This window comes from Conger conger, chromosome 15 (genome assembly GCF_963514075.1).
Source record: "Conger conger chromosome 15, fConCon1.1, whole genome shotgun sequence".
Taxonomy (NCBI): Eukaryota; Metazoa; Chordata; class Actinopteri; order Anguilliformes; family Congridae; genus Conger; species Conger conger.
In genome coordinates, this window is record NC_083774.1 from 12,551,533 (window position 1) to 12,575,889 (window position 24,357).

Sequence of the window (24,357 nt, forward strand, 5' to 3'; positions counted from 1 at the left end):
CGTGTTCTGGCCATGTCTAACCTGACATTGATGAATGTGAGTCATCGTCCGCATGCTCAGTGGTGATGGGTCTCCGTGGTGACAGCTGAGGTTGTAAACCATGTCAGCTCTTATGCTGTGACACCCCTGACAGTTTACTGAATAAAATCTTGAATTGAAATAATGAAAAAGTTTTATCAGGATATGTGCAAAAAGATTTTATGAGGGATTTTACCAATTGGTTTTACAGGATTACATTTTTATATTCCTCTCATTAAAGGCCAAGTAGCTCCAACATAGCTACAGTGAAGGCTAATTAACATCTGTAAAACTGTGCGTGTGCTGGACAACTTCACAACTTTCAAACTTAGTTCAGAGAAAGCCATATTAGAGAATGATCCTATTATTCACGGCAATTAGATGTTGTTGTGTATAATAGTTTAAAAAAAATAGTATTGATATTAATTGTCAGTAGGTGTTGGAATGTGGTCTGTTTGTAGTTTCATAAGTCTTTGTGTACAAGAGAAATTAGAAAAAGTGAATTTCTATTCTTTTCTGCGTAGAGTTTTAGTGAGCATCCCAGCTGTATGGTAATTTTTCAAAAAGGCAGAAATAAATAAGAAAACCGTGGATTCCTGGGGCTGCTCTGTAAATCTTTCAAACGGAGGAAAGAGGCAGAGGAAATGTAATCAAGCAAACCTGATTAACCATCCGGAGATACATCACCTCTTTCAATCCTGCCGCATCTTTAAACAGCAACTGAAGGAGAGAGCTTAGTTACCTGCTCACAGAAGAGAGTGAACTGCATAATGGCTGTCTATATGCAGTAGTCATTGTAGGGTTCACATAAATTACACTGTAGCAATAACACGGCAAAGGCAATAACATAAAAATGGAATCTGTTCCGTTGCACGAGCAGCAAATTTCATTCTTTATTTTCTTTTTTTAAAGCCTTTTATTTATACTTGTCATTTTCCCCCAATTCAGAATTCTCGAACATGTCTTTAGACCTGTATTCAAATGGGGGGGGTGCGGAACTGCGCAGGTGCGCTCCGAAGCATGTTTTTCTCACTCTGCAGCACACCAGCTGAGCTGCCTGGCCAATGCAGTCTGCATGTACCTAGACAACCAGAGGGGGCGCTCTTGCACGCTGACATGGCCAAAGCCCTCCTGCCTGATGCCCACCCTTCCTATGAGTCACTACAGCCATCAGCGTGTCATCCCTCAGGGCTCTGAGCCTCAGCTCTGGTGCAGTCAGGGGTCTCGTCCAGGATAATGGGCCCATCCCTGCACAGACCTCTGCTTTAGCTGGGCGTACCACCCAAGACCCAAAACCAATTTCCGTAGTATATTTACTTTACTGAATTTTATCGATTTTACTACCACCATTATCAAATATACCGAACCCCTCGGCACCAGAGGGTTCTCTCCGAATGTGCTTCTTTCTCCTATTCCAGCACATCACTTCCCTGCAGATACAGTCAATAACAGATATCTGAGGCTCCAGCAGTGAGCTTTAGCTAAGAAAACAATTTGGGGCTGAGATTCCTCTCCTGTGGCCGTGCCCAGCCCTACTGCGCAGTTGATAGATGCTGATTTCAATTTGCACAATGTCTGTTTGCCTGAGAGTTTAGCCGCTGTCTTAGAGCCTGGGCGAGTTCCACCCTTTCAAATATTACAGCGGGCTTGAAATCTAGCCAGTGGAAACTGCCTTTACTGCTTTTTAATTAAATGGTAAGTGTTAAATGGTCTGCATTCATAAAGTGCCTTTTTCCAAAGCGTAATGTCACAAAGTGAGTATGATATGTGTGCGATTTAAATAATATGTGTTTATTTGGCCAACATTATTCCTTTATGTTTGAAAATATACAATATGTTATGCATTAACTGGATTCTTTTTGTTTTTCTGTGGGGTTTTTTGGCAATACTTTGCTTGAACAGGTGCATCTTCTGGCTTGTACTTTGCCAACTAATCCGTAAATAGCTTTTCATAAAATTATATAACAGAAGGACATATGTATTCCAAAAATCCTTTTATTTCAGGTCTAATTAAAAGGTTTTTAATCATGAATATCTGCCATGACTGTGTCTTTGTTGTTTACCGAGTCAGTGAATGTACATTTTCCTAAAACTTAAATTAAAAAACAAGCTTCCTGTGGGCTGCTATGTTGTACATCCTGCATGAAGACTTTCTCTCAGGCAATAAGATGGAATACGATTCAGACCATACCAGTGCCAAATGTGGCATTACAGCTTGGTGTAATGTACGGTCACCTTGGGCTATTTTGGGTTGGTTTCAGTTTTTTATTACTGTAAGTGACCTACTGATATTTAATTTTGGAAAGTGCTGAAAGCCTGAAAGTCATTGTTGTGAGTCAGACGAATTAAGCGTGGCCAGCAGAAATGTAGCAAAAATGTCACCTGAAACCCCTTTAAGAGTCTGAAAAATCTGTTCCTAATCAAGACCAGAATCTTTACTTAAAGTGCAAAAAAAATAGGAACCTACTAATTTGTAAACTGCGGAGTTGTGTTGTTTTAAGGAGAACTGACATCATCTTGATTTTCATTTTAATTCCTTTCTAGTTTCCAAAGCTTATATAGATGGTAGATATGAAAAACGAGTGCATTTCCTTAGATAAGCCCCCTGGTGAAATCGTTCTGCTCTGTGTGTAGGTGTTTCATGTTTTTTTATTGAAGAATGTGGGCGCTCTCCCAACTCCAAAAAAAAAAAAAAAAACCTGCTTGCCTGGAAGAAATACAGAGTATTATTTTTCATCGGCCCTTTTGATTTGTGGACCCGCGTTGCCTGAGAGCCAGAATAGATTGCAGAAAGGTTGCTTCTCTTTTCAAACCTTGGTGAAGGGGTGTGCTAGCCAGCTCTCCCCCAGAACAGAGGAGTGCTGTAAGGAGTCATGACTCCAGCTATCATATGCCGGACAGCCATGTTAGAGAAGTGCTCGGGTAATTAAGGCCTGTAGTTCATTAGCTGCTTTAATGTAGTTACGGTGAGCAAGACAGGAGTCTCACAGCTTCTTTAGAACATACATATTGTGTACAAGTACACTCAGTGACCACTTTATTAGGTGTTATTGTGAATATCTAATCAGCCAATCATGTGGCGGCAAGAGGTTCAGTCATTCAGACCAAACATAATTTTTTCCGAATGGGGAAGAAATTATCACGACGTTATCTAAGTTACTTTGACGGTGGAATTAGTTTTTCTGCTAGATAGGGTGGTTTGAGTATCTCAGAAACTGCTGATTTCCTCGGATTTTCACACACTCTCTGGAGTTTACAGAGAATGGTGCGAAAAACAAAAAAACTTTCTCTCGCCCCTGCAGGTGAGATGGTCCGCCAGGCGAGGGTTCTGGCCCAGGCGACCTCCGATCTGGTGAACGCCATGAGGTCGGACGCTGAAGCGGAGATCGACGTGGACAACTCCAAGAAGCTGCTCGCCGCTGCCAAACTGCTGGCCGACGCCACTGCCAGGATGGTGGAAGCCGCAAAGGTAGAGAAGCTAAACGAGTGCTGCTAGTGATTGCAGCTCAGTGCTCCTGCTTAACCGCTGTTGTCTCCTGACATTCTGCACTTAGTAGCTTAAGCAGCTTAATGTCCAGCTACTTAATCTTAATCTTAATTTCTTCATATTTCTAACACCGGCAGCACCAGTCTACCTGTCCAGAAAAGGATCTCTGGGTAGAGTCACATTTCCCTCATTCCGTTAGGACGACAGTATAGGTATGGTGGATGGGGGGGGTGGTTGGTGGTTGGCGCCCAAATTATAAAATGTCTGCATTTTTATATAGCCGCTTTATCCAAAGCGCTGTACAATTGATGCTTCACCCATTCATACACACACTCGCACCAACGGCAACTGGCTGCCATGCAAGGCACCAACCAGCTTGTCAGGAGCAATTGGGGGTTAGGTGTCTTGCTCAGGGACACCCAGGGCGGGATCGAACCAGCAACCCTCCGACTGCAAGATGACTGCTCTTACCTCCTGAGCCAATGTCGTCCCCATAAGGAAGGAGAGTTTTTTTTTTTTTATCTCCCTGCAGATTCTGCAGTGATTCATTTTCATTGTTTTATGTAAATTGCATTTCCCAGGGCCTCAGCCAGAGAGGGGGAATCTCACCATGTTTGAAGGAGCAGATCTACAGCGTATAGCTTCTGCTGTGTTGGCTCCCTTTACGAACACCTCACAGATGCTCGCCAGATGTGACCACTGTGGACCATGCATGACCACTGTTGACCGCACACAGCTGCTATTGACCACATGTAATGGTTGTCCGGGGCTGGCTGGAGCTGCTTGTGTGGAAATGCCTCTGTGACCATTGCACATGAAACTTATTGGCCACTGACAGAAAAATGGTTTCCTCTCAGGAAGACACAGAAACCATCTATGATGGGGCTTTGAAATTGGTTTGGCTTCAGATCAAGTGGTGACACAAATACTGTGTGGATATGGATATATATATATATATATATGTGTGTGTGTGTGTGTGTGTGTGTGTGTGTGTGTGTGTGTATCTCTGTGTCAGTAAAAGTGTAATAATTTTAGAAGTTCCCATTTAATTAAATTGTAGGCCAAATCATTTTGAAAGAAAGCATAAATTTTATTGGTTGCCTTCTGGTTTAAGGAGGGTGGACATCATTCAGTGGAGTATGGAGATTTTTGCTCTTTGATTTAGAGCTTCGAGCTTTCAGATTCCTCTCTTGGAGAGGGGAAAATGCCTCCTCTTCGTAGACTTATTGGTGGTGTCTTATTAGAGCAACAGAAAGTGCTTCTAAATCTTCTCACTGCATGGCACACAAATAAAATAATGAGGGAATTATTCATTCGAAATATCGAGGCAAATGAAACTATAGCCGATAGCTTGTTAGATGCTTTTGATCTGTGACATATTAATCATGCTATCGCTGCCTTCATCAAGGAGAAGTGGGAATCCTGCCCTGGTGGTTACCTTGGCAACTGTCAAAAAAAGCAGACTGCACTCAATGCCTGTAAGTGTAATGCACATTGCTTGGTGGGGGGGGGGGGCGTTCTTCGTAATGCTGAGATGGTAAAAGGAGGGTTTATTGTCTGCGTATGACAACTAATCCCCGTAGTGCAATAAGAGGCAGTGTTGTCATTTTCATGTTTGAAAGGCAGTCTGGCTGGAGCCTGTAATTTCGGCAGCTGGGAAGTTTCTAGCCAATGGCTGCTTTTTTCTTGAGAAAACACAGAATGCTAACGAACTAAGTGACATCACCTGAGAATGGCTGTCATTTCTCTTCAGCCTTCTAGAGTCCCATTTCCGCGCTGCCATTACAGCCCAACTCTTCTCATGTTCATTTTAATTTCAAACCAATTTCCCTTTTTCCTCCAATGCTTCCTAATATTGGGGAGTTGTAGTTGCAGCCTGTCAGATGTTGGTGTCTCGGTTTTCTGTGCACATTTGCAAATGGCTCCTTCCCCAGAGTACCAGGCTGCGTCACATAAAATCTCACAAATGAAATTGTTAAATTACAGGCCTTTGAGTTTTTAAACAAAACAGCTTTAAATATCAAGCCTAATTGATACAAGGTGTTGATGTAGCCATCTAACAAGGAGGCTGTAGTCGTTGAGAAACCAGTCATATGGTAATTTAATGTATGCGAAAGTGAGCCACGGACGGATATTAAACGTTCTCATTAACGTTTGTCAATTACATGCGTCACCTGGAAGCACTGGTATTGGATTATTGCAGAATTGTTTTGCTTTCTCTCTTCAGTTGATAAGATCAGGGCTGTTTTGCAAGTGAGTTACACAGCTGCCAGCTAATTTAGTGAATGGGATGAGGCTTGGCCTAAATTCATGCCAGTGAAAAGGGAACAATAGGAAGGGGAGCCTCTCGATGCCATTGGCTCGTGTGGGTTTGTTAAGGCGCGGGGACTGGCAAAGGGCTGGGGGCGATTCCTGCTGCGCTGTAATTGCAGCTTTCAGACGGGAAAAGAGGACTGTACCGTACACAACTGGCAGGGGTTAAAGAACGATGGAAGAGGTTTCTCAATATGGGGAATATATACGCCTGGGAAATGCGAGAAAAGGATCTGACATTCCGCAGTTTAAGAGAAGAAAAACGCGGCAGTGCCGCCGTAAAAAAACGTTCAAGTTCCCGCAGGATGCCATTTGGGCTCAACGGTGCCCCCGTGACACGTCTGCCTTCTGCTGTGTTTCGTTCCATCCGCCCAGGGGGCCGCGGCCTACCCAGAGAACGAGGACCAGCAGCAGAGGCTGCGGGAGGCAGCCGAGGGGCTTCGCGTCGCCACCAACGCCGCCGCCCAGAACGCCATCAAGAAGAAGCTCGTCAACAGGCTGGAGGTGAATATTTTCAATTTTCAGTGACAATTCAAAACTTGATTCATCTCCACCTTGGGAAATGTGTATGGCTGGCTGGCCTCGCTGCTGCTAGAAAGTTGCTTGCAAAGGTGGAAGCTGCCGCCTTCTTTGCCCTGGTCTCATTGGGTGAATAGGTTTTTATCAAATAATTAGTATGGAAATATCAATCGCTCGGATTCATGGGGCTGGCCATAGAAGAATGGTACATTCAGCCGCTGCTGATGTCTGAAGGGAGTTCTTGTATGTATTTCTTTCTGTATTGAAAAATTACTTTTTAAAGTTAATTGCAAGACCATCAACTCCTAAACAGCCTGAAAGGTGAGTACGCGCGTCTGCCTGAATGACAGCGACCCCAGCAGCTGTAGCACTGAGGGGGAGAATTGTAACGCTGCCAGTATCCTGGCTCCCAGATGGGTCTGTCAGTCTATAATGTCACCTATAGAGACCTCATAATGTTTTCAGGTTGAAATAGGAAATTCATAGGTCGAAATGTGGTATAATGAGAGATACTGCCTCTGGGCCGAATATCTTCAGACTCAGAGATATTAGAGAGATATCTCTCTCTCTCTCATGTTAAAAACATGGTATATCTTTACATTACAATGGCATTTATCCGGCCAGCACAGCTAGCATTTTTACGTAGTTTCCGTTTGTACAGCTGTGTTTATACTGAAGCGAATCAGGTTGTAAGTAAGTACCTTACTCAAGGGTGCAACAGCAGTATCCTACCTGGGAACCAAACCTGCAACCTTTAGATTACAAGCCCTGTTCCCTCACCGTTAAACTACCCTGCCGCCCATTAAAAGCTGATGCGCTTTCGCCCCCTCGACGACCGGAGCCCTGCTGCCGCAGTGAATTGGTGAGTGGGGAAGCTGGCGTAGCTGTGAAAAGTGCTGTGGAACCACTCTGAGATTAGCTCTGGGGTCAGCTTGTCTCCACCAGAGGGATCCCGGCTCCCGCTTTGATGGTCCGCTGTCCTCACCCGGCATGCGGCCCGGGGGAGGGAGTAATCTGTGCGGGGCTGCATCTCCGCTCCCTCTGGCGAGGTGTTGCGAGCCGCAGCCCTTGCATGTGGATGTGGAAGAGGGGGGGGGGGGGGGGAAAGCAGCACGAACCTTTAATCAATGGAAGAAAGAAACAAAGGCTGCTGACTCGTTTGTTCTGCTTCGCAGAGAATTAGCTCCAGTTGTTTTTGAAAGCAATATTTAATGCGCTGCTCGTTCGTTGAAGAAATGCTTTCTCTCTCTTGCTCTCTCTCCCCATATCATGAGATCACTGCCAGAGTACTGATGTGTGTTTTGCTTCCTGAAGACAAAGATATTTCTGTTATTTGGGGTCTTTCCCCCTCCTTCCTCAAGAGCCTTTCCTCCCACAGAACATGGAATGTATTTTTTTCCCCCCACTTGAAAAGAATGCTTTTGGCCTGTGCATGGAAATGAAATTGTGGGAGAGGGGCTCGCGTTTCACGTGCTACACATACATTTTTCAGTGTTATTAACTAATAGGGGTGAGAGGTCACCGTTTTCGGCACCCCTTTGTAGAACAGGGTCATTTTTGGGTTCTGTGGTTTTATTAGCAATGCAGGAATGTGTGTGAACTGCCTAATTCCTAAAAAATAATTTCCCTTGGTTAAATTCATGAACAATAGCCCCGGTCCAGCTGTCAGACGAGGAGGTGCCGTCTGGATCACAAAGCCACTCTTTGTTTCTCCTTTCGTCCTATGTTCTGCAAACGCCAGCCCCGGAATGTTCTGCTCATTTATTCATTAGTGTTTATTCGGTGCCCTATCTACTCGCTAAGTGCCTGGTGTACTGCTGTGTCTACTTCCTGCAGAATGCCGCGAAGCAGGCGGCGGCCGCCACCACACAGACCATCGCCGCTTCCCAGAATGCCGCTGCCTCCAACAAGAACACCTCGGCCCACCAGCAACTGGTGCAGAGCTGCAAGGTAACGTGGTGCGGGAAGCCCTATTCATCATCTGAATGCACTGCATGTAAAATTCAGCTATGCCAGCGTGACCAGCTTGAAAATTCAGCTGGTCAAGCTGGTGCTGGTAGCCTGTCTGAGCTGGTAACTGGTCAACCAAAACACAGCTGTTTCAAAACATAGTTTGATTTGGTCAAACCATACCAAGCCGGTAGCTGGTCTGAACTGGTCAACCAGCTACCGGCTGTTTCAAAACCTAGCTTGAGCAGTTTTTTTCAGCAGGTAGGAATTGCATTCTCTCTCAATTACCCACTGAGTCGGCAATCACTGCAGTAAAGGTCATCACTAGAGGTGCTATGACAAACCAGTCTTCACTAATAAGTGCCTTCTGTATTTTTTTCAATATTTGATTGATATTGGACCAGCACATGGCCAATACATTTGGATGACGGTTGTGTTTGCTTTGTTTGAAGTGTTTATTAACCTGTGTAATATATTGTACAAATGTACAGTATGCACAGTAATATACAGTATATTAATAACTATTTGAGTGTTAAATACATTGTGTTATTGTAGGCATGCTGGGTAGTTTAGTTGTTTGTTTTGCATCTAAAGCTGTGCAGGAAGGGTGTAGGTCAGTGGTCCTGAATGTCAGTTCTGGAGAGCCATTGGTCTGTTAGTGTTCATTGGTACTCAGTATTTAATAGTTAAATTAAAGAATTGAGTTCACTCCCTTCACTTGGATCCTGGATCCAAGTCCTAGATCCCTCTGGTGGTTTTCAGGTTCATGAGCTGAAAATAGATGAGGTGGAAAACTTTAATCAATTAGCAGTTAAACACACTGCTTCGTTCTTCACATCATGTTAGGGAGATTAATTGATTCATTCAATTTAGAAAAATCAGTTTTAATCAATGCCTTTAATGAAAAAAGATACACACTCGTTTTGGCTTTCCGCACAACCTGCTGTACTGGCTGTCTAACAAAACCTGCACTTCAAAGTGTGTGTGTGTGCGTGTGTGTGTGTGTGTGTGTTTATTGTGCTTTCAGGCAGTGGCAGACCACATTCCTCAGCTGGTCCAGGGGGTCCGCAGCAGCCAGGCCCAGCCTGAGGACCTGAGCGCCCAGCTCACACTCATCATCGCCAGCCAGAACTTCCTCCAGGTAACAGCTCAGGGTCATCCTTTCTATTAAAGGTGTCGATTAAATTAAACTCATAACCTCCTTCATGATATGGTTATGAGTGTTCTTACTGTTTACTTAAATATTTGGGAATGATGTTTTTACTCGATTCCTCCGAAAGCCTGGAAGTAAAATGGTGACCTCGGCAAAATCGGCTGTCCCCACGGTGAACGACCAGGCGGCAGCCATGCAGCTCGGCCAGTGTGCCAAAAACCTGGCCACCTGCCTGGCAGAGCTGAGGACCGCTGCACAGAAGGTATCCCAGCCTGCCTTTGTGCTCCTGATTTATGTGCCATTTAAGAGAGTGAAGCCTTTTGTGCAGTTTAACACCTTTCTATAAATGCAGATGTTTCTTTAGAGTGCAAGTCTAGTTCTGCAGCATATTGTATTGTCGTCACTGGTCCTTGTGTTTGTAAATCATGGAAACGCAAGCCTAGCAAGGTGCCCTTGTTTTTTTGTTTTTCTTCCCAGCTACCTAGGCTATTCATTACGACTATTCATATTAGTGAGGATCTTTTCTTTTTTCTCCCAACTCTAAAGAGCCTGCCAAAAGAGTGGAATGAGTGTGTGTTTTTGTATACGTCGTAGGCCCATGAAGCCTGTGGTCCCATGGAAATAGACTCTGCGCTCACTTCGGTGCAGACGCTGAAGAATGAACTCCAAGATGCCAAGATGGCCGCCGCTGAGGGGCAGCTTAAACCGCTGCCTGGAGAATCGGTTAGTCCGCTGTTTCCAACAGTGAGAAAGTATGCTTTCACACTTTGGTAGAAAAACTAAAATAATTGAAATTAATATTAAAATATTTAGAAATGGAAGCAAAATATGTTTTACAAGAAATCAATCCATTGTTTAATTTAAACGGGTTTGTATTTGATTTTCCATTGATGTATGGGTAATTGCTATTAACCATTGCATACTACTCTATGCTGTAGGATTTTCTACATTTTATTTTCGGTACCTGTGTTTCCTGTTCAGCTCGAGAAGTGTGCTCAGGACCTGGGAAGCACATCCAAGGCAGTAGGCTCCTCCATGGCCCAGCTTCTCACCTGTGCTGCACAAGGGAATGAACACTACACAGGTACTGTACTACACCAGGTCCTACACAAGTACTGTACTGCACTGGCCCCTATACAGATGCTGTGCTACACTGGCCCCTACACAAGTACTGTATTACACTGGCCCCTACACAGATATTGTACTACACTGGCCCCTACACAAGTACTGTATTACACTGGCCCCTACACAGATATTGTACTACACTGGCCCCTACACAAGTACTGTATTACACTGGCCCCTACACAGATATTGTACTGCACTGGCCCCTACACAAGTATTGTACTACATTCGGTCCTGCACAGGTACTGTACTACACCAGGTCCCACACAGGTACTGTACTGCACTGGCCCCTATACAGGTATTGTACTACATTCAGTCCTGCACAGGTGCTGTACTACACAGTATGAATTGTGCTGGTAAAGGCAGGGAATAAAAAGGAATCCAATATATTATAAAGTATTTGCTGTAAAAGAGGGATTTCAGTATCAGCACTCAGGAGATTACCATTGCATCACATTACGTTACTGGCATTTGGCAGATGCTCTTATCCCGAGCAACGTACAATGAGATATTATTATTATTTTTATGTTTTTGGGATGGATTTCATTCTTTCAGTGAAAGGGAAACTCCCTTGATATTCATTCCCTTTTTCGGTTGCGTGTGGGATGTTTTGTTGTGGTTGATGTATCTGCTGCTCTGTATTTAGTACACAAACGTTTGTTCACAGAAAAGCCAGCACCCACCTAAAAATCATTCAGAGTCCATTTCTATTCTCATGTGGGTTGACTGCGTGGGGTTGGTTTCCGAATGGCGGGACGTGGGTGGGAGGAGGTGGACGTAGGCTAGGTCGATGACTGAGTCTCGTTGCTCACAGCTGAACGGTTCCCCGGTAGAGCCCGGCCGAGCATCGGGAAGCGGTCGGATGTCGGTTCGGCAGAGGCGTTAAACTCAGGAGCTGACACCTCCACAGCGCGGGTACTTCCCCTGCTGAGTGTGCAGAGGAAGTTAGGAAATCCCGCTCTAGGAGCGCGGAACAACTTCGGCTGCTTAGCGCTGCCCGCCGGCCAGCGCTGACATTGACTCATCGCTTCACCGGTGGCAAAGTTTAATAGAAATTCAGCCCTACCCATTTTGTTCTGGCAATATTGTTATCTGTGGATGTGGGATAATGACATTGAGTGCGTAGGCTAATGATTTCTGTGTCCTGCCCTGGCCTATTAGAGTCTCTGAGAGGAATAGACTAAGATGAATTTGAATATTTTATTCCTTCAAAAAGAGCTCCAACGATTCATCTGCTGACCCGGGCACTGGTTTTTCTGCCCATTAATCTTGTTTTCAGTAGATTAGCATTCCATCAGCGGCCGTGTCCACTCCAAGGGGTAATGCAAATTGACACCATTTTCCCAATCCCCTCCCTGCACTGTGTGTAAAAATTAAAGGTCAGATTCCCTGTGGTGCCTAATTTGATCTATCCAATTCATTTGAATGACATGGTGGATGCTCTTTGATATGCGATACCTTGATCTTCTTATCGAGTCCTCATGTAAAGCCTAAGGGGGAACTGTTCTTTTTTGCAGACATTTCCTCCCAACAGCTCAGATCATGAGGGCAGAGAATCTGTGTCTTTTGTTCTTTCTTAAGTGTTGGCTGCTTGATTTGTCACTGCACATTCTACTCATGTGGGAAAAATATATTCAATAAACGGGTCTCCCTGTGTTATCAAAGAAAATCTGACTGGTAGTCCTGTATCCAGTTGTCCTTTATTGAGGATGAAAGAGAACATGGTTCTAAAGCTCAGTGTGTTGTCCCCACTATGAACTATGTGAGACCACTGTTCTCACTATTCCCTTTTTCATTTATGATTTTTTCCCATTTTTCACTCAATTTGGAATGCATATTCCACCACCGTTGTTTATTCTGGGCGGCAAAGACAAGTATGTGCTCTCCTGAGGAACATGTTACGCACACCAGGGGCGACAAGTTGTGTTTGCATAGACGTGAGGCACTTAATATGCAGATGGTAACAGGGAAACCACAAGTGCCTGACCAGCATCGGTCGCTGGTGCGTGGTGAGACATACTAAACTGCCCCTCTCTGTGTGAGGCTAGCACCAGTTATGCATTGCCCATCAGGACTAATGGCCGCCATTTGCACTGTCATGGTACAGATTCAATACCGGAGTGCAAGGCCCATTTATGCACTGGAGCAGTGCCATAATAGAATGAGTCACCGAGCAGAATGTCACCCCAAAATGTTCCTCGTTCAGAAAATGTCAAAATAAAGGATTACTGCTTTTTTCATGCACTCAATTACAGTAAAGTCTCAGAGTAGTTTTTGATTAAATTAGCTTACGGTCATGCCTCATGTCCCCCAACCGTTCTTTGGCTCAGGTGTGGCTGCCAGGGAGACTGCCCAGGCCCTGAAGACCCTCGCCCAGTCTGCCCGTGGTGTGGCTGCCTCCACCACCGACCCCCAGTCTGCGGCGGCCATGTTGGACTCAGCACGTGATGTCATGGAGGGCTCCGCCATGCTGATCCACGAGGCCAAGCAGGCCCTGGTTGCCCCCGGCGATGCCGAGAGCCAGCAGAGGCTGGCGCAGGTGAGGAGGTGGCTCCCAGAGCCAAGATGGCTGACATGGGCTATAATTTAGCCAGCCATCTCTCTGCCTATCTATCCATCTAATACAAGAGCTTTGAGTTACCATGCCATTTCCATTCTTATGCATCTGCCGAATCTCCTATTTAGTCCCATTGTTTTTTCTTCTTCTTCATGTCCAATAATTGCTCCCTGCCTTGTTCTCGTACCATTACTATAAACCAGAGCTTCCCAGACTATGTGGGGACTTCCCGCATCCTCGATTCATTCCATCTTATTAATCAATACAGGTTGTCAAAAACAAATTGGTTTCGTCCTTATAGATTCATTCTGAACATAAGTCAAGTTTGGCTCATTGTGATTTGCTTTGTTTTTGAACTCTTCGCTCTCCATTATCATTGACGACCTGTCTAAACTTTCAACGTTTACCACAACACGTTGAATACATCTGTCACTATCAGTTCATCAAACAAGGGCAATGTCTTTCTGAAGCAATGAGTTGCCTCAGAGTAAATCACAGAAAATGAATGCATTAGTTGAATTAATCTGCCTGATTAATTCTCAGATGAGTATAGGATATTAATTCTTCACGGCGCGTATTTCTGCTTCTGACATGTTTCTAGCCTAAGGGGGTTAATCATCGTAACTGTGTCATTCAGAACACCGAACGGCATGTTACACTTGGGGAATCGTAATCAGTTCAGTTGGAATGGAAACAACTAGTGTAGTGAGGGGTCCAAGAATCTGGGCATTTTGAGAACCCTGTTTTAAGAGGTTCTAGCTCTGTTCCCCTTTGTCCAGGAGTGTCCATTGCTTCTCCCTGAGAGCTGTGGTGTCCACTCTGTCTGAGTCAACTTGGTTATAAACCAGCAGATCCTACAGTTCACCAGAGTTAGACATTCCTGTTGCAGTCTCCTCAGGTGCTGGGTGTTGAGTGTTATTCCAGAATGTTATTTCATACCACTGACACATCTCTATTTCCTCCACAGCCCTCGGCCCGGTTATGGATTTGACAGATTGACGAGAATGTTAGCAGTTACAGTTACTGCCCTTGATTATTTTCCCCCTCCTTGACTGATCTGTATTTGAGATGTAATGATACCCCTAGAGGCCCGGGGCAGAAGTGCAGCTGGGTGAGCCGGCTCACATTCACCTGCTCTCTGGGTTACAGGTTGCCAAGGCCGTGTCTCACTCTCTGAATAACTGTGTGAACTGCCTGCCGGGACAGAAGGACGTGGACATGGCCCTGAAGAGCATAGGGGAGTCCAGCAAGAAGCTTCTGGTGGACGCTGTGAGTGAAGGAGACGGGGTGGTGTTCAAGTGCCGCTCCGTTCGGAAACCTGACAAACTAATATAGGCAATTCCATGGTAACTCACATTGCAAATGCAGTATATCTACATGGTAAAGTCCAATAGAGCTACATAAGAGTCCGACTGGGTTATTTGCTCCTGGTGGTTATAGAAGCTTATATCAGTCTCTATTATGCAGCTGTATTTTTCACACAAACATCTGGTGGTTGTAATGTCCAATGTTACCATGGAATTGCCCATATGATGGAAAAGCCTGGATATCGTATCATTATTACTGTATTATTATGCTATTTTCTGGATCCAGTTTATGTAGCAGTTTTGTTACATTTTAAATATGTTTCCCATCAGCCCCAGGCATTGCATCCAAGTAAAGAGCTATTCCATGGAGCGATGATTAGTATTAAATCCTAACCATTCTACTACCAGCTGTAGCAGGCAGTCGCATAGTGCAATGTATAATTGCTACAAGTAGGGGGTTGGCCAGGCGGGAATAAGTGATGGCCAGTTATTCCTGCCTCTTCACACAGTAGCGATCGTCTGGTCAATCGTACACCTGCAGCCTTCTGCTCAAACAAATTCTTTGAGAAATGAGTGCTCTACTCAGCAGGTGGATTGTGGACAAAAATATGTTTCTGCAAATATGTGTGAGCCAACAAATAATATTCCAAATTAGGTGACAAAAGAAAGAACTGCTAAGACCATATAAACTTCTGTTCATATCTGCTATGCGACACCTGTGCCATATTTTCCAGAAGATATACATCAGCACACTTGCCTGTATCATGCCTATTCCAAATTGTACTGTGCATTTGGCTGAATTGGTGCAGCGTAGCGATGTCCGGTAATGTCAGGTATGAGTTGCGTATGGTATGGTGTATGGCTGCATGAGCGTGTTCGCTGGCGCTGACATCACACGGGCTGGGCTTTTCTTGTGTCTAGCTCCCACCCTGCACCAAGTCCTTCCAGGAGGCCCAGGGCGACCTCAACCAGACGGCCGCTGACCTCAATCATTCTGCTGGGGAGGTGGTCCACGCGTCCCGGGGCACCAGCAGCCAGCTGGCGGTAGCCTCTGGGAAATTTGGCGAGCACTTCGACGAGTTCCTTGATGCTGGAATCGAGATGGCGGGGCACACCCAGGTGAGAGAGTTCCTCCACGCTCCTGGGCTCTAGGAGTGAATTAGAGTTATTTCAGCTTGGACCAAGGTCCTGCTCCAATCTCCATCTGAGAGGTGTTTTGGATTCTTGCTTCCACCACCCCCCCCCCCCCCCCCCCCCAGACCTTTCTTCAGATGTCTTCTGTGTCGATGACATGACTTAGCTGCATCATCTGGATGGTATTTGGGTTCATAGCCCCCTTAAATATTGGCATCCAGATGGTCTTCCAGTCTGTGGGCCGAGTTGCGATGGCTGTGTTTAGATGCCTTTCTGAGCCAGTGGCTGAACAGATTGCTTCTCTTGAGCATCCATAATTCATAATTAGGAATGTGAAAAAGCAGGGGATTACAAGGTCTGTATATCTTCTCAAGCTTTTCTGGTTTCTGATTCACTGAATTGTTGGAGGTTTTTTGTTCTAATCGACTTAGACTGCTGAAAATTCCTTGGAGCATGAGAGAAGTGAGATGTAATAAGATCACTGATGAAGTTCCCCTCATGGCTAATTTGGGCCGAGCATATGGGAGGGAAACAGATGTGAAGTGACACACTGATCAGCAGATCAGTCATAGGTGACTCCTGCCGGCTGGGCCGCTCCATTAGAGGAGGAATATGGGCTGAGTGATGGAGATCCAAGCACCAGGCACTGACACAAGCCTGATGCATCGGCCTTAACGGTCCTGTTTATCAGCCTGAATCAGCAGTGCAGGGCCTGTTCAACAGCATTAAAGGGCTTGTTTCCGATGAAACCCCACCAAAAGTACCCCAAACAATTTGTCGTCCTGCGTCACGGCTACACGGCTACCTACAGGTAAAATAGACCAGTGTTTTGTCGTCATCTAACCGGCATCAAAAAAACATTTATTTCTACCCCACTAGTCAGCACAATATCGTGGCAGTCCTCAAATACTTTCTCGCCTGCTCTCTGTAACCTTTGAATTAGGTGATAAATTAGGTGAGAACATGTTCTATTATGAACAGTTATCCTGAATGTCTTGAACAAATATGTCTCCTGGTTCACCTCAGGGGTCTCATTGTTGGGGAGACTTAGTATTAGGGTACTTTCCCATGGGCAAGACGTAAAGTGGAAGTAGATGTATATTATTGGGTGGTTTTTCAATCATATGAATCAAAATAATAAACTAAAAAGATTTTACAGAACAAAGCTAAGTGGTTAGATCGGAGTGTTTGTAACAAGTTAACCAGTTAACCAACCACAGCTAAAAGAAGCAAGAATATTATGACGGCCATACCTCTGACAAATGCATGCAATGCTTTGATTTTCACCATGAAAATGCTTTCCTTCCAATGTATGTAGATGTAGTATAATAGTAGTGAAGCAGCCAATAATATGTATGTGTGTCCTCAGTACCACTAGGCAGTTAGGAAATCCTGGTTGTGTTTTACCTTGGTAGAGCAAAGAGGACCAGATCCAGGTGATTGGGAACCTGAAAAGTATCTCCATGGCCTCCAGCAAGTTGCTCCTGGCTGCCAAATCCCTTTCTGTGGACCCTGGGGCCGCCAACGCCAAAAACCTGCTAGCAGCTGCTGCCAGGTAAGACACTGGACAAGCCATGGCCCCTGTGTGGCCCCTGTGTAGCCCTGTATGGACTGTGTGGACCTGTATCAGCTACAATTCCAATTATACTTTTCAAAAGTCTTTCTTTTTTGGTGAAGAAGAAATCTACATTAATGCTTGCACAGATATGGCAAAATGTATCTGTGATAATAAGCACATAATATGTTACGTAAATGCTATGAATTTTTTCATCTGTTATGAGAGATTGAAAAAGTGTGAAATACCATTAGCCTAAGCATCAGATTAGGATTCTATGAGAATATGTGTATGAGAGTAGATGAGTGAGAGTGTGTGTGTCTGTGTGTGAGCAAGCGAGAGTGAGAGGGAGAGAATGTAATGCTGGTCCTGTAAACTGCGCCTAATCCGTGTTGCTGTGTTTGTGTTTCAGAGCGGTGACAGAGAGCATTAACCAGCTCATCACACTGTGTACCCAGCAGGCCCCAGGGCAAAAGGAGTGTGACAACGCCCTGCGAGAGCTGGAGGTGAGACACAAACACAGTAGAGATGAATACAGTCTCACATGCATGCGACAAGATATATATGTGTGGCTCTACATATACTCACAGCCACATATGCACACACACACACACACACACACTCACACACTCACACACACACATGCGCACTCACACACACAAACGCACACACGCACTCACACACACAAACGTAATGTAATTCCCAGTACTCAGAATAGCTTCTTCCCACATCCTGTAAACACAGGCTGTTTTCTCCCGTGAAGCGAATCTTTCATCCATGAAAAGTGGCAGGATGGATCTGCCATAATGGAAATGATTTTGAACAGACATCAGAACTTTCCTGTTCAGACAGTGAGTCCCCAGCACTGGGCTCAGGAGTGCAGCCAAAGCTGGAGCTCCCCAGTTTATTTTTTGTTTATGTGGATTCCCATCATCTGTTCCACATTGGGCAGCTACTCCTCCTGGGGGCCAAATGAAACACAAAAAGAAAAAACATATTTAACTCAGAACAGTAATGGCCTACAGATTTATGAAGTACAATATAGGACTCAATTAGATTAAATCAGATTATGTTAAAACACGTCTAATTCTCTTAGCCAGTCATCGGCCATCGGCGTTTGTGGTCAAATTATTCACTAGGAAGTGGCATTATATCTGGTTAGATGCAGTTACATACATACAGTTGCTCAATGACGTTAGACCTAGTACAATTTGGCTTTCCTATTTGTGGAGAGTGGAATAATTGGAGTCACATTCCTGGCCAGAGGGTGACTGTAGGCTGGTGTAACATATGGAAAATAGGCATAGCAATGTAGTGTGCTGCCTTTCTGATTAGCTTCTTATCAAGGTTGTCAATACTTGGTTGTTAATAGCAATAGCTTTTAACCTTCCCCCTCATATTGACTTTTCTAAAGTGAAAACAGCAACTTTTTGATGTTTTTATATATTACACGGATGATTCACTGTGCTGTTTTATGATTTGCTTGTGTCGGTTTATTTATTTTACTGGTGAAAAAGCCATTGAAGTGATTGTCAGTGTCAAAAGGCTTTGTACTGAATGGGCCTTCAATGAAGATTTCAGTCTGTGAGATTCAGTGACGCAGATTGACAGTGAAATAGGTTGCGTGAAAGAGGCAAGTTAGTTTAATGAGTGGTGTCAGCAGTCAATGATAAGTATTAACAGTCATTCGAGAAAATGGTGCATTTCAGCAGTCAGTCCTCTTCTTTATGAGTGTAGAATCTTCACTTCTTTGTTACGTTCTCCACACCTTCAGCCTCTCTCTGCTTCTCTCTGCAGGCAGTGAAAGGGATGCTGGAGAACCCCAACGAGCCGGTTAGCGACCTGTCCTACTTCGACTGCATTGAGAGCGTGATGGAGAACTCCAAGGTACCGCGGGCGATAGCAAGCGCACTTGGGGGAATGGGCGCAGCGCGGTCAGAGGACTGCAGGGCTCGTGAGCTGACCCTGTCCCATTCTGTTTCATGACCCAGGTGCTGGGGGAGTCCATGGCGGGCATGTCCCAGAACTGCAAGACGGGCGACGTGCCCGCGTTCGGGGAGTGCGTGTCCGGAGCTTCTAAAGCCCTGTGCGGACTGACCGAGGCGGCGGGGCAGGTGAGGGTCGCACCCTCACACCTGTTTGCCATGGCAACAGCTGATGTGACAAGTTCTTTGCCTTGAAGCTGAAACGAAAAGCGATCGTCTCTAGTCCAGTTCCCCGGCTGTGTTTTGTTACCAGCTTTTGTCTTTCATCTGATTTTTTTTGTTTTCAAACGGAGTCTTGTGTAGCATGGCGTTTCCCTATGGCCAAGTGCTTTTATGTGAAAGCTTTTCTGTCTGATCTGTTTGTTGGTTTCTCCACCCCCCTCCTCCCCTCCTTCCTCCCTTCTCAGGCCTCTTATCTGGTGGGTGTGTCCGACCCCAACAGCCAGGCGGGTCACCAGGGTCTGGTGGACCCCATCCAGTTTGCAAGAGCCAATCAAGCCATCCAGATGGCCTGTCAGAACCTGGTGGATCCCGGAAGCAGCCCATCCCAAGTGAGTGCACACTGACTTCTTTTACAGTGCTGGTGAACACAGATAGCGTGTTTGACTGGGACCTGGAAGGTTGGTGGTTCAAGTCCCAATGGCCAGAATAAGACCAGTGCAGCTGTTGGGCCCTTGAGCAAGGCCCTTAACCCCACATTGCTCCAGGGGATATTGGCCCCTGCATAGTCTAATCAACTGTAAGTCGCTTTGGATAAATGCATCAGCTAAACTGTAATGTAATTGAACGTGGAACCCACAAAATAAGAAAGAGCTGCAATTTGCAGGTTCCCTGCGTACTCCTGTCTCTCTGAAGAGCTGGAGCCAGGCTGGCTCATTATATCCCCTCATTACTGTAGCCTTGCAGTATGGTCTACCTCACACAAGCCCGACTGCCGAGAATGGGTATCGCAGCATGGAGTGACCCGTCTCCCCTATTATCCCGCTGTCTGCCAGCTGAAAGCCTCTTGTTTGCGCTGCATCATCTGTATTATTGGCGCCGTGGTTTGTGTGCTTTCAGGTGCTCTCCGCGGCTACGATCGTGGCCAAGCACACCTCAGCCCTGTGTAACGCCTGCCGTCTGGCTTCCTCCAAAACCACCAACCCTGTGGCTAAAAGGCACTTCGTCCAGTCGGCGAAAGAGGTGGCCAACAGCACCGCTAACCTGGTCAAAACCATAAAGGTCCGAGTCCGGCCCAAATGCTCTGCTCCCGTAGATTTTCCTCTTGTGCAGGTGTTTCAAGAAATTGATAATGAAAGGCACACTGTGCATGTGTTTGTGTGTATGTACAGTACTGTGCAAAAGTACTTGTTTGGTCTTGAATGTTATTTTTTTAATATCTTGGTGACAGACTTTTACACAGTACTTTATGTGCATGTGTGAGTGTGTGTTTATTTGTGTATTAATGTGTATTAATGTGTTTGCAGGCACGTGTGTATGTTTATGTGCAAGTGTATGTGTGGGGTATACGAGTGTGCACGCATATATAATATGTGTGCGTTTGTGTGTGCATATGCCCCGTAAAGACTTTGTGTTGTCTATATTTGACTGTGGTCTGTAATAAAGAACCACAGTGAGTGTGTGTGTACCTGAGCGCTGTGTGGCTCATACATGCCTGTCTCCAGGCGCTCGACGGGGACTTCTCAGAAGAGAACAGGGACAGGTGTCGAGTTGCCACGGCACCCCTCATCGAGGCTGTGGAGAACCTGACGGCGTTCTCCTCCAACCCGGAGTTCGCCAGCATTCCCGCTCAGATCAGCAACGAGGTGCCCTATCAGTGTGTGCGTGTGTGTGTGTGACACATATCCAGTCCCAATGCTAAACGTAACTTATGCCTCTCCTCTCCCATGCACTGTCACAGTTAGTGGCTGTGTGCCTTTATTAAGTACTGCTGTTTGTCTCGGGATTAGTTATCAGGCTTGTTTGCATTCGTAATGCTTTGTTGACACTGTGCCATAAAACAGACTCTCTACCAGCTACCAGGGGTTTCGCTTCACACACTGGAGCCTGGCTTGAGTCTTTGAAGTGGGGATTCTGATACAGAGCCAAAATAAATGAGCCTCCAATCGCTTTCTGAAAGTAAACCGAGGAATAAGTTTGTCCCCTTAAGTTGGTAGTAAGTAAAATGTGCATAGTAAGGCAAGGCTGAGGCTGATTTCACAGTGCCGTGTATCTTAGCTGTTCATTCCCATAAAAAAGGTTGAGGACCTTCTTCTAATGATTGGCCTGTGTGTAAGTGTCATGGCTTTTTCTCCTGCCGCTCATATTGCCCTTGTTAGCATGATTGCTAGGAGAGGCTAAGTTCATCACCCCTGACAGGCATCGGTAGCTGTGTTTTTAGCATAGCTCTGTGCTCTGAGTTAGCCCTTATGTTCCAGTTATGTGTTGTTCTGGCACATTTTGGGGGAGGCAATGAGAAACAGTCCCCAATCTCTTACTGTAGCTAGGCTAATTAGATATGTGTGCACCCATCCTTGGCCAGAGAGCCCATAAATCACACATTGTTTGAGAGAACGATTTATTCTTCTGGCCCAGGAAGTGAGTTAGTTTGTAAAAAGCCCATTGGTGAAAACATTTGGGATCTCCCTGGTGTAGTGATAGCCACCTGGAGGATAAAATAGCTTATTGTTGTGGTCATTTCAGGGACTGTCGAGCAAATGAACTGTCTGTTTCTACAGCTGTAAATGTAATGGATGCTTTTGACACTTTGTCTAGTCTGTATCCGTGTGTGTGAGTGTGTATATGTGTCTGTGTGTGTATATGTATACATATGCATGTGTATTTTGCTTCCACTGTAATGTTACACAGTGTGTGTCTGAGTGTATATGTAAGGTGTGTGTGTTTAGTTTCTGCTGTAGTGTTACTCAGTGTGTGTGTCTGTGAGTGTGTACGTGTACAGGTGTGTGTTTTGTTACTGCTGCAGTGTTACAGTGTGTCGTGTCTCTCCCCCAGGGCTCAGCTGCTCAGGAGCCCATTTTGCGCTCTGCGTGCTCCATGCTGGACAGCTCCACCCAGCTGCTCAACACTGCCCGCTTGCTCGTCATCAACCCCAAGGACCCGCCCACCTGGTCCATCCTGGCCGGTCACTCCCGCACCGTGTCCGACTCCATCAAGAGCCTCATCACCTCCATCAGGTGAGCACAGGGCCCCCTACTGGTCCCTCACACACCGTGTCCGACTCCATCAAGAGCCTCATCACCTCCATCAGGTGAGCACAGGGCCCCCTACTGGTCCCTCACACACCGTGTCCGACTCCATCAAGAGCCTCGTCACCTCCATCAGGTGAGCACAGCTCCCCTAGTGGCTACCAGGTTTCCCTGCAGATATGGTTGGGCCAGGGAATCAGTTGTTGCATAAGCACACACGCATGCACAGAAGGCTCTAAAGCCTACCCACCTTTAACTGCCCCATCTTCCTGCTCCCAGGGACAAGGCCCCAGGACAGAGGGAGTGTGACCACTCCATCGACAGCATTAACAAGTGCATCCGAGACATCGAGCACGCCTCTCTCGCTGCCGTCAGCCAGAGTTTACCCAGTCGAGATGACATTTCACTGGAGGTAAATATCTCTCTCTCATTGTGTCCGTCTGTTTCTCTCTCTCACTCTTTCTGTCTCTGTCTCTCTCTCTCACTCTCTCTGTCTCTGTCTCTCTCTATCTCTCTCTATCTCCCCCTCTCTCTGTGCCTCTCACTCTTACTCTCTGTCTCTCTCTCTGTCTTCCTCTCTCTCTCTCTCTCTCTGTCTCTATCTCTCTCTATCTCCCCCTCTCTCTGTGTCTCTCACTCTTACTCTCTGTCTCTCTGTCTCTCTCTCTCTCTCTCTCTCTCTCTCTCTGTCACAAAAGCCAGCAGCTTTGAAAAGCGGCTTTCACAATAAGCTTCATCATCTAAGTGCTGTTGGCACTCAGACATGTCTGTGAGCTAAGAGTGCGTGGTGTTCATTTCTTCAGCAGTATAAAACATGACAGCTCAATATTTGTAGCCAAACAACATCTGCATGCTGGAGAGAAGGCTCTGTGTTTCTGCCAGCGTCCAAATAATGGCCATGTCAGTCATCCCATCCTAAGCCTGAGTCACCAGCAGGTGGGGACTTTGAAACACTATTTCTTGTCAGTCTTAACAAGTATCTTAGTCTTATATTTATTAATTTCTTATTTGTATTACTTTTTTGCTAAATGAGACAAACTGCCAATGAGGTGAGACTCATTTCAAGATTTGCCAATGGAGTGAGAAAATGTCACTTGTCAAGCATACAGTAACACAAAACAAGCTAATATTTTCTATTTGAGAGAAAGAAAATAAGACCTTAACTCTTATGACAAGACTAAAAACGCTTGTTAAGACAGCTATTTTTTGCAGTGTGAGCCATTTTGTGCAGAGAGTGGGTTCTTTGTAACACCAGGATGTCCCATAAGGCTTTGCAGGACCAGCTGACATCTGCAGTGCAGGAGATTGGCCATCTCATTGACCCCATCACGACGGCTGCACGGGGCGAGGCCGCCCAGCTGGGGCACAAGGTGAATACGGTGTTCTACATTAAAATGCACTGTGTGTATGCGTGTTTAGACTTTTAGTACTTATATTTAGTAGTCTTGGTAATTTCCACAGACTCGTGCTAAGGGGTCAGCCTAGCCACCATATTTGGAGGCAGCGCTGCTACCTGTACCCCTAATGAACCTGCAAGTATACACGTCATTATTCAGTAGTGTGTGTCTTTATTGTCTATGTCCATTGATGTTACATTGGTATGTGGACATGAATCAAAGTATTAAAATGTGTATGTGTGTGACACTCACTTGGGTAATGGACAGCAGCCATTTTGCAGACATTGGGGATGGTTTTAAGCACTGCCTGGCATCTTCCTGCAGCTCACGTCAGTGTGTTGGGTGGAATGATTGATTGGCGGGTGTTGTTGCCATCCAGGTGACCCAGCTGGCCAGTTACTTTGAGCCCTTGGTTGTGGCCTCAGTGGGCATGGCCTCTAAGCTGCTGGATCACCAGCAGCAGATGATCGTGCTGGACCAGACCAAGACCCTGGCAGAGTCCTCCCTTCAGATGCTGTATGCTGCCAAGGAAGGAGGGGGTAACCCAAAGGTACGGCTGCCACCCCCCACATTACTTATCAGAAACAACCATTAGGAATTGACATTTGTCTCAGTGTTGAGTCTGAATCGTGTGCAGATGTTGAGTAACAGACATTAAGGCTTAATCATGTGCAG

At 45.7% G+C, this 24,357-nt stretch overlaps 1 protein-coding gene across 1 annotated transcript in view; it reads left to right on the top strand.

The window, feature by feature from the left end:
* LOC133111497 (talin-2-like) overlaps positions 1 to 24,357 on the top strand; it is a 141,874-nt gene that overhangs the window by 88,100 nt on the left and 29,417 nt on the right. Inside the window, exons 21-41 of the mRNA XM_061221908.1 lie at positions 3,321 to 3,487; positions 6,194 to 6,322; positions 8,174 to 8,287; positions 9,315 to 9,428; positions 9,568 to 9,702; positions 10,035 to 10,163; positions 10,422 to 10,524; positions 12,893 to 13,101; positions 14,269 to 14,388; positions 15,348 to 15,545; positions 16,976 to 17,115; positions 17,528 to 17,621; positions 18,913 to 19,002; positions 19,107 to 19,229; positions 19,508 to 19,651; positions 20,160 to 20,321; positions 20,765 to 20,905; positions 22,092 to 22,273; positions 22,565 to 22,697; positions 23,554 to 23,655; positions 24,062 to 24,232. Of these exons, the coding sequence (XP_061077892.1) occupies positions 3,321 to 3,487; positions 6,194 to 6,322; positions 8,174 to 8,287; positions 9,315 to 9,428; positions 9,568 to 9,702; positions 10,035 to 10,163; positions 10,422 to 10,524; positions 12,893 to 13,101; positions 14,269 to 14,388; positions 15,348 to 15,545; positions 16,976 to 17,115; positions 17,528 to 17,621; positions 18,913 to 19,002; positions 19,107 to 19,229; positions 19,508 to 19,651; positions 20,160 to 20,321; positions 20,765 to 20,905; positions 22,092 to 22,273; positions 22,565 to 22,697; positions 23,554 to 23,655; positions 24,062 to 24,232 (2,900 nt within the window). The remainder of the gene's footprint in view (positions 1 to 3,320; positions 3,488 to 6,193; positions 6,323 to 8,173; positions 8,288 to 9,314; positions 9,429 to 9,567; positions 9,703 to 10,034; positions 10,164 to 10,421; positions 10,525 to 12,892; positions 13,102 to 14,268; positions 14,389 to 15,347; positions 15,546 to 16,975; positions 17,116 to 17,527; positions 17,622 to 18,912; positions 19,003 to 19,106; positions 19,230 to 19,507; positions 19,652 to 20,159; positions 20,322 to 20,764; positions 20,906 to 22,091; positions 22,274 to 22,564; positions 22,698 to 23,553; positions 23,656 to 24,061; positions 24,233 to 24,357) is intronic.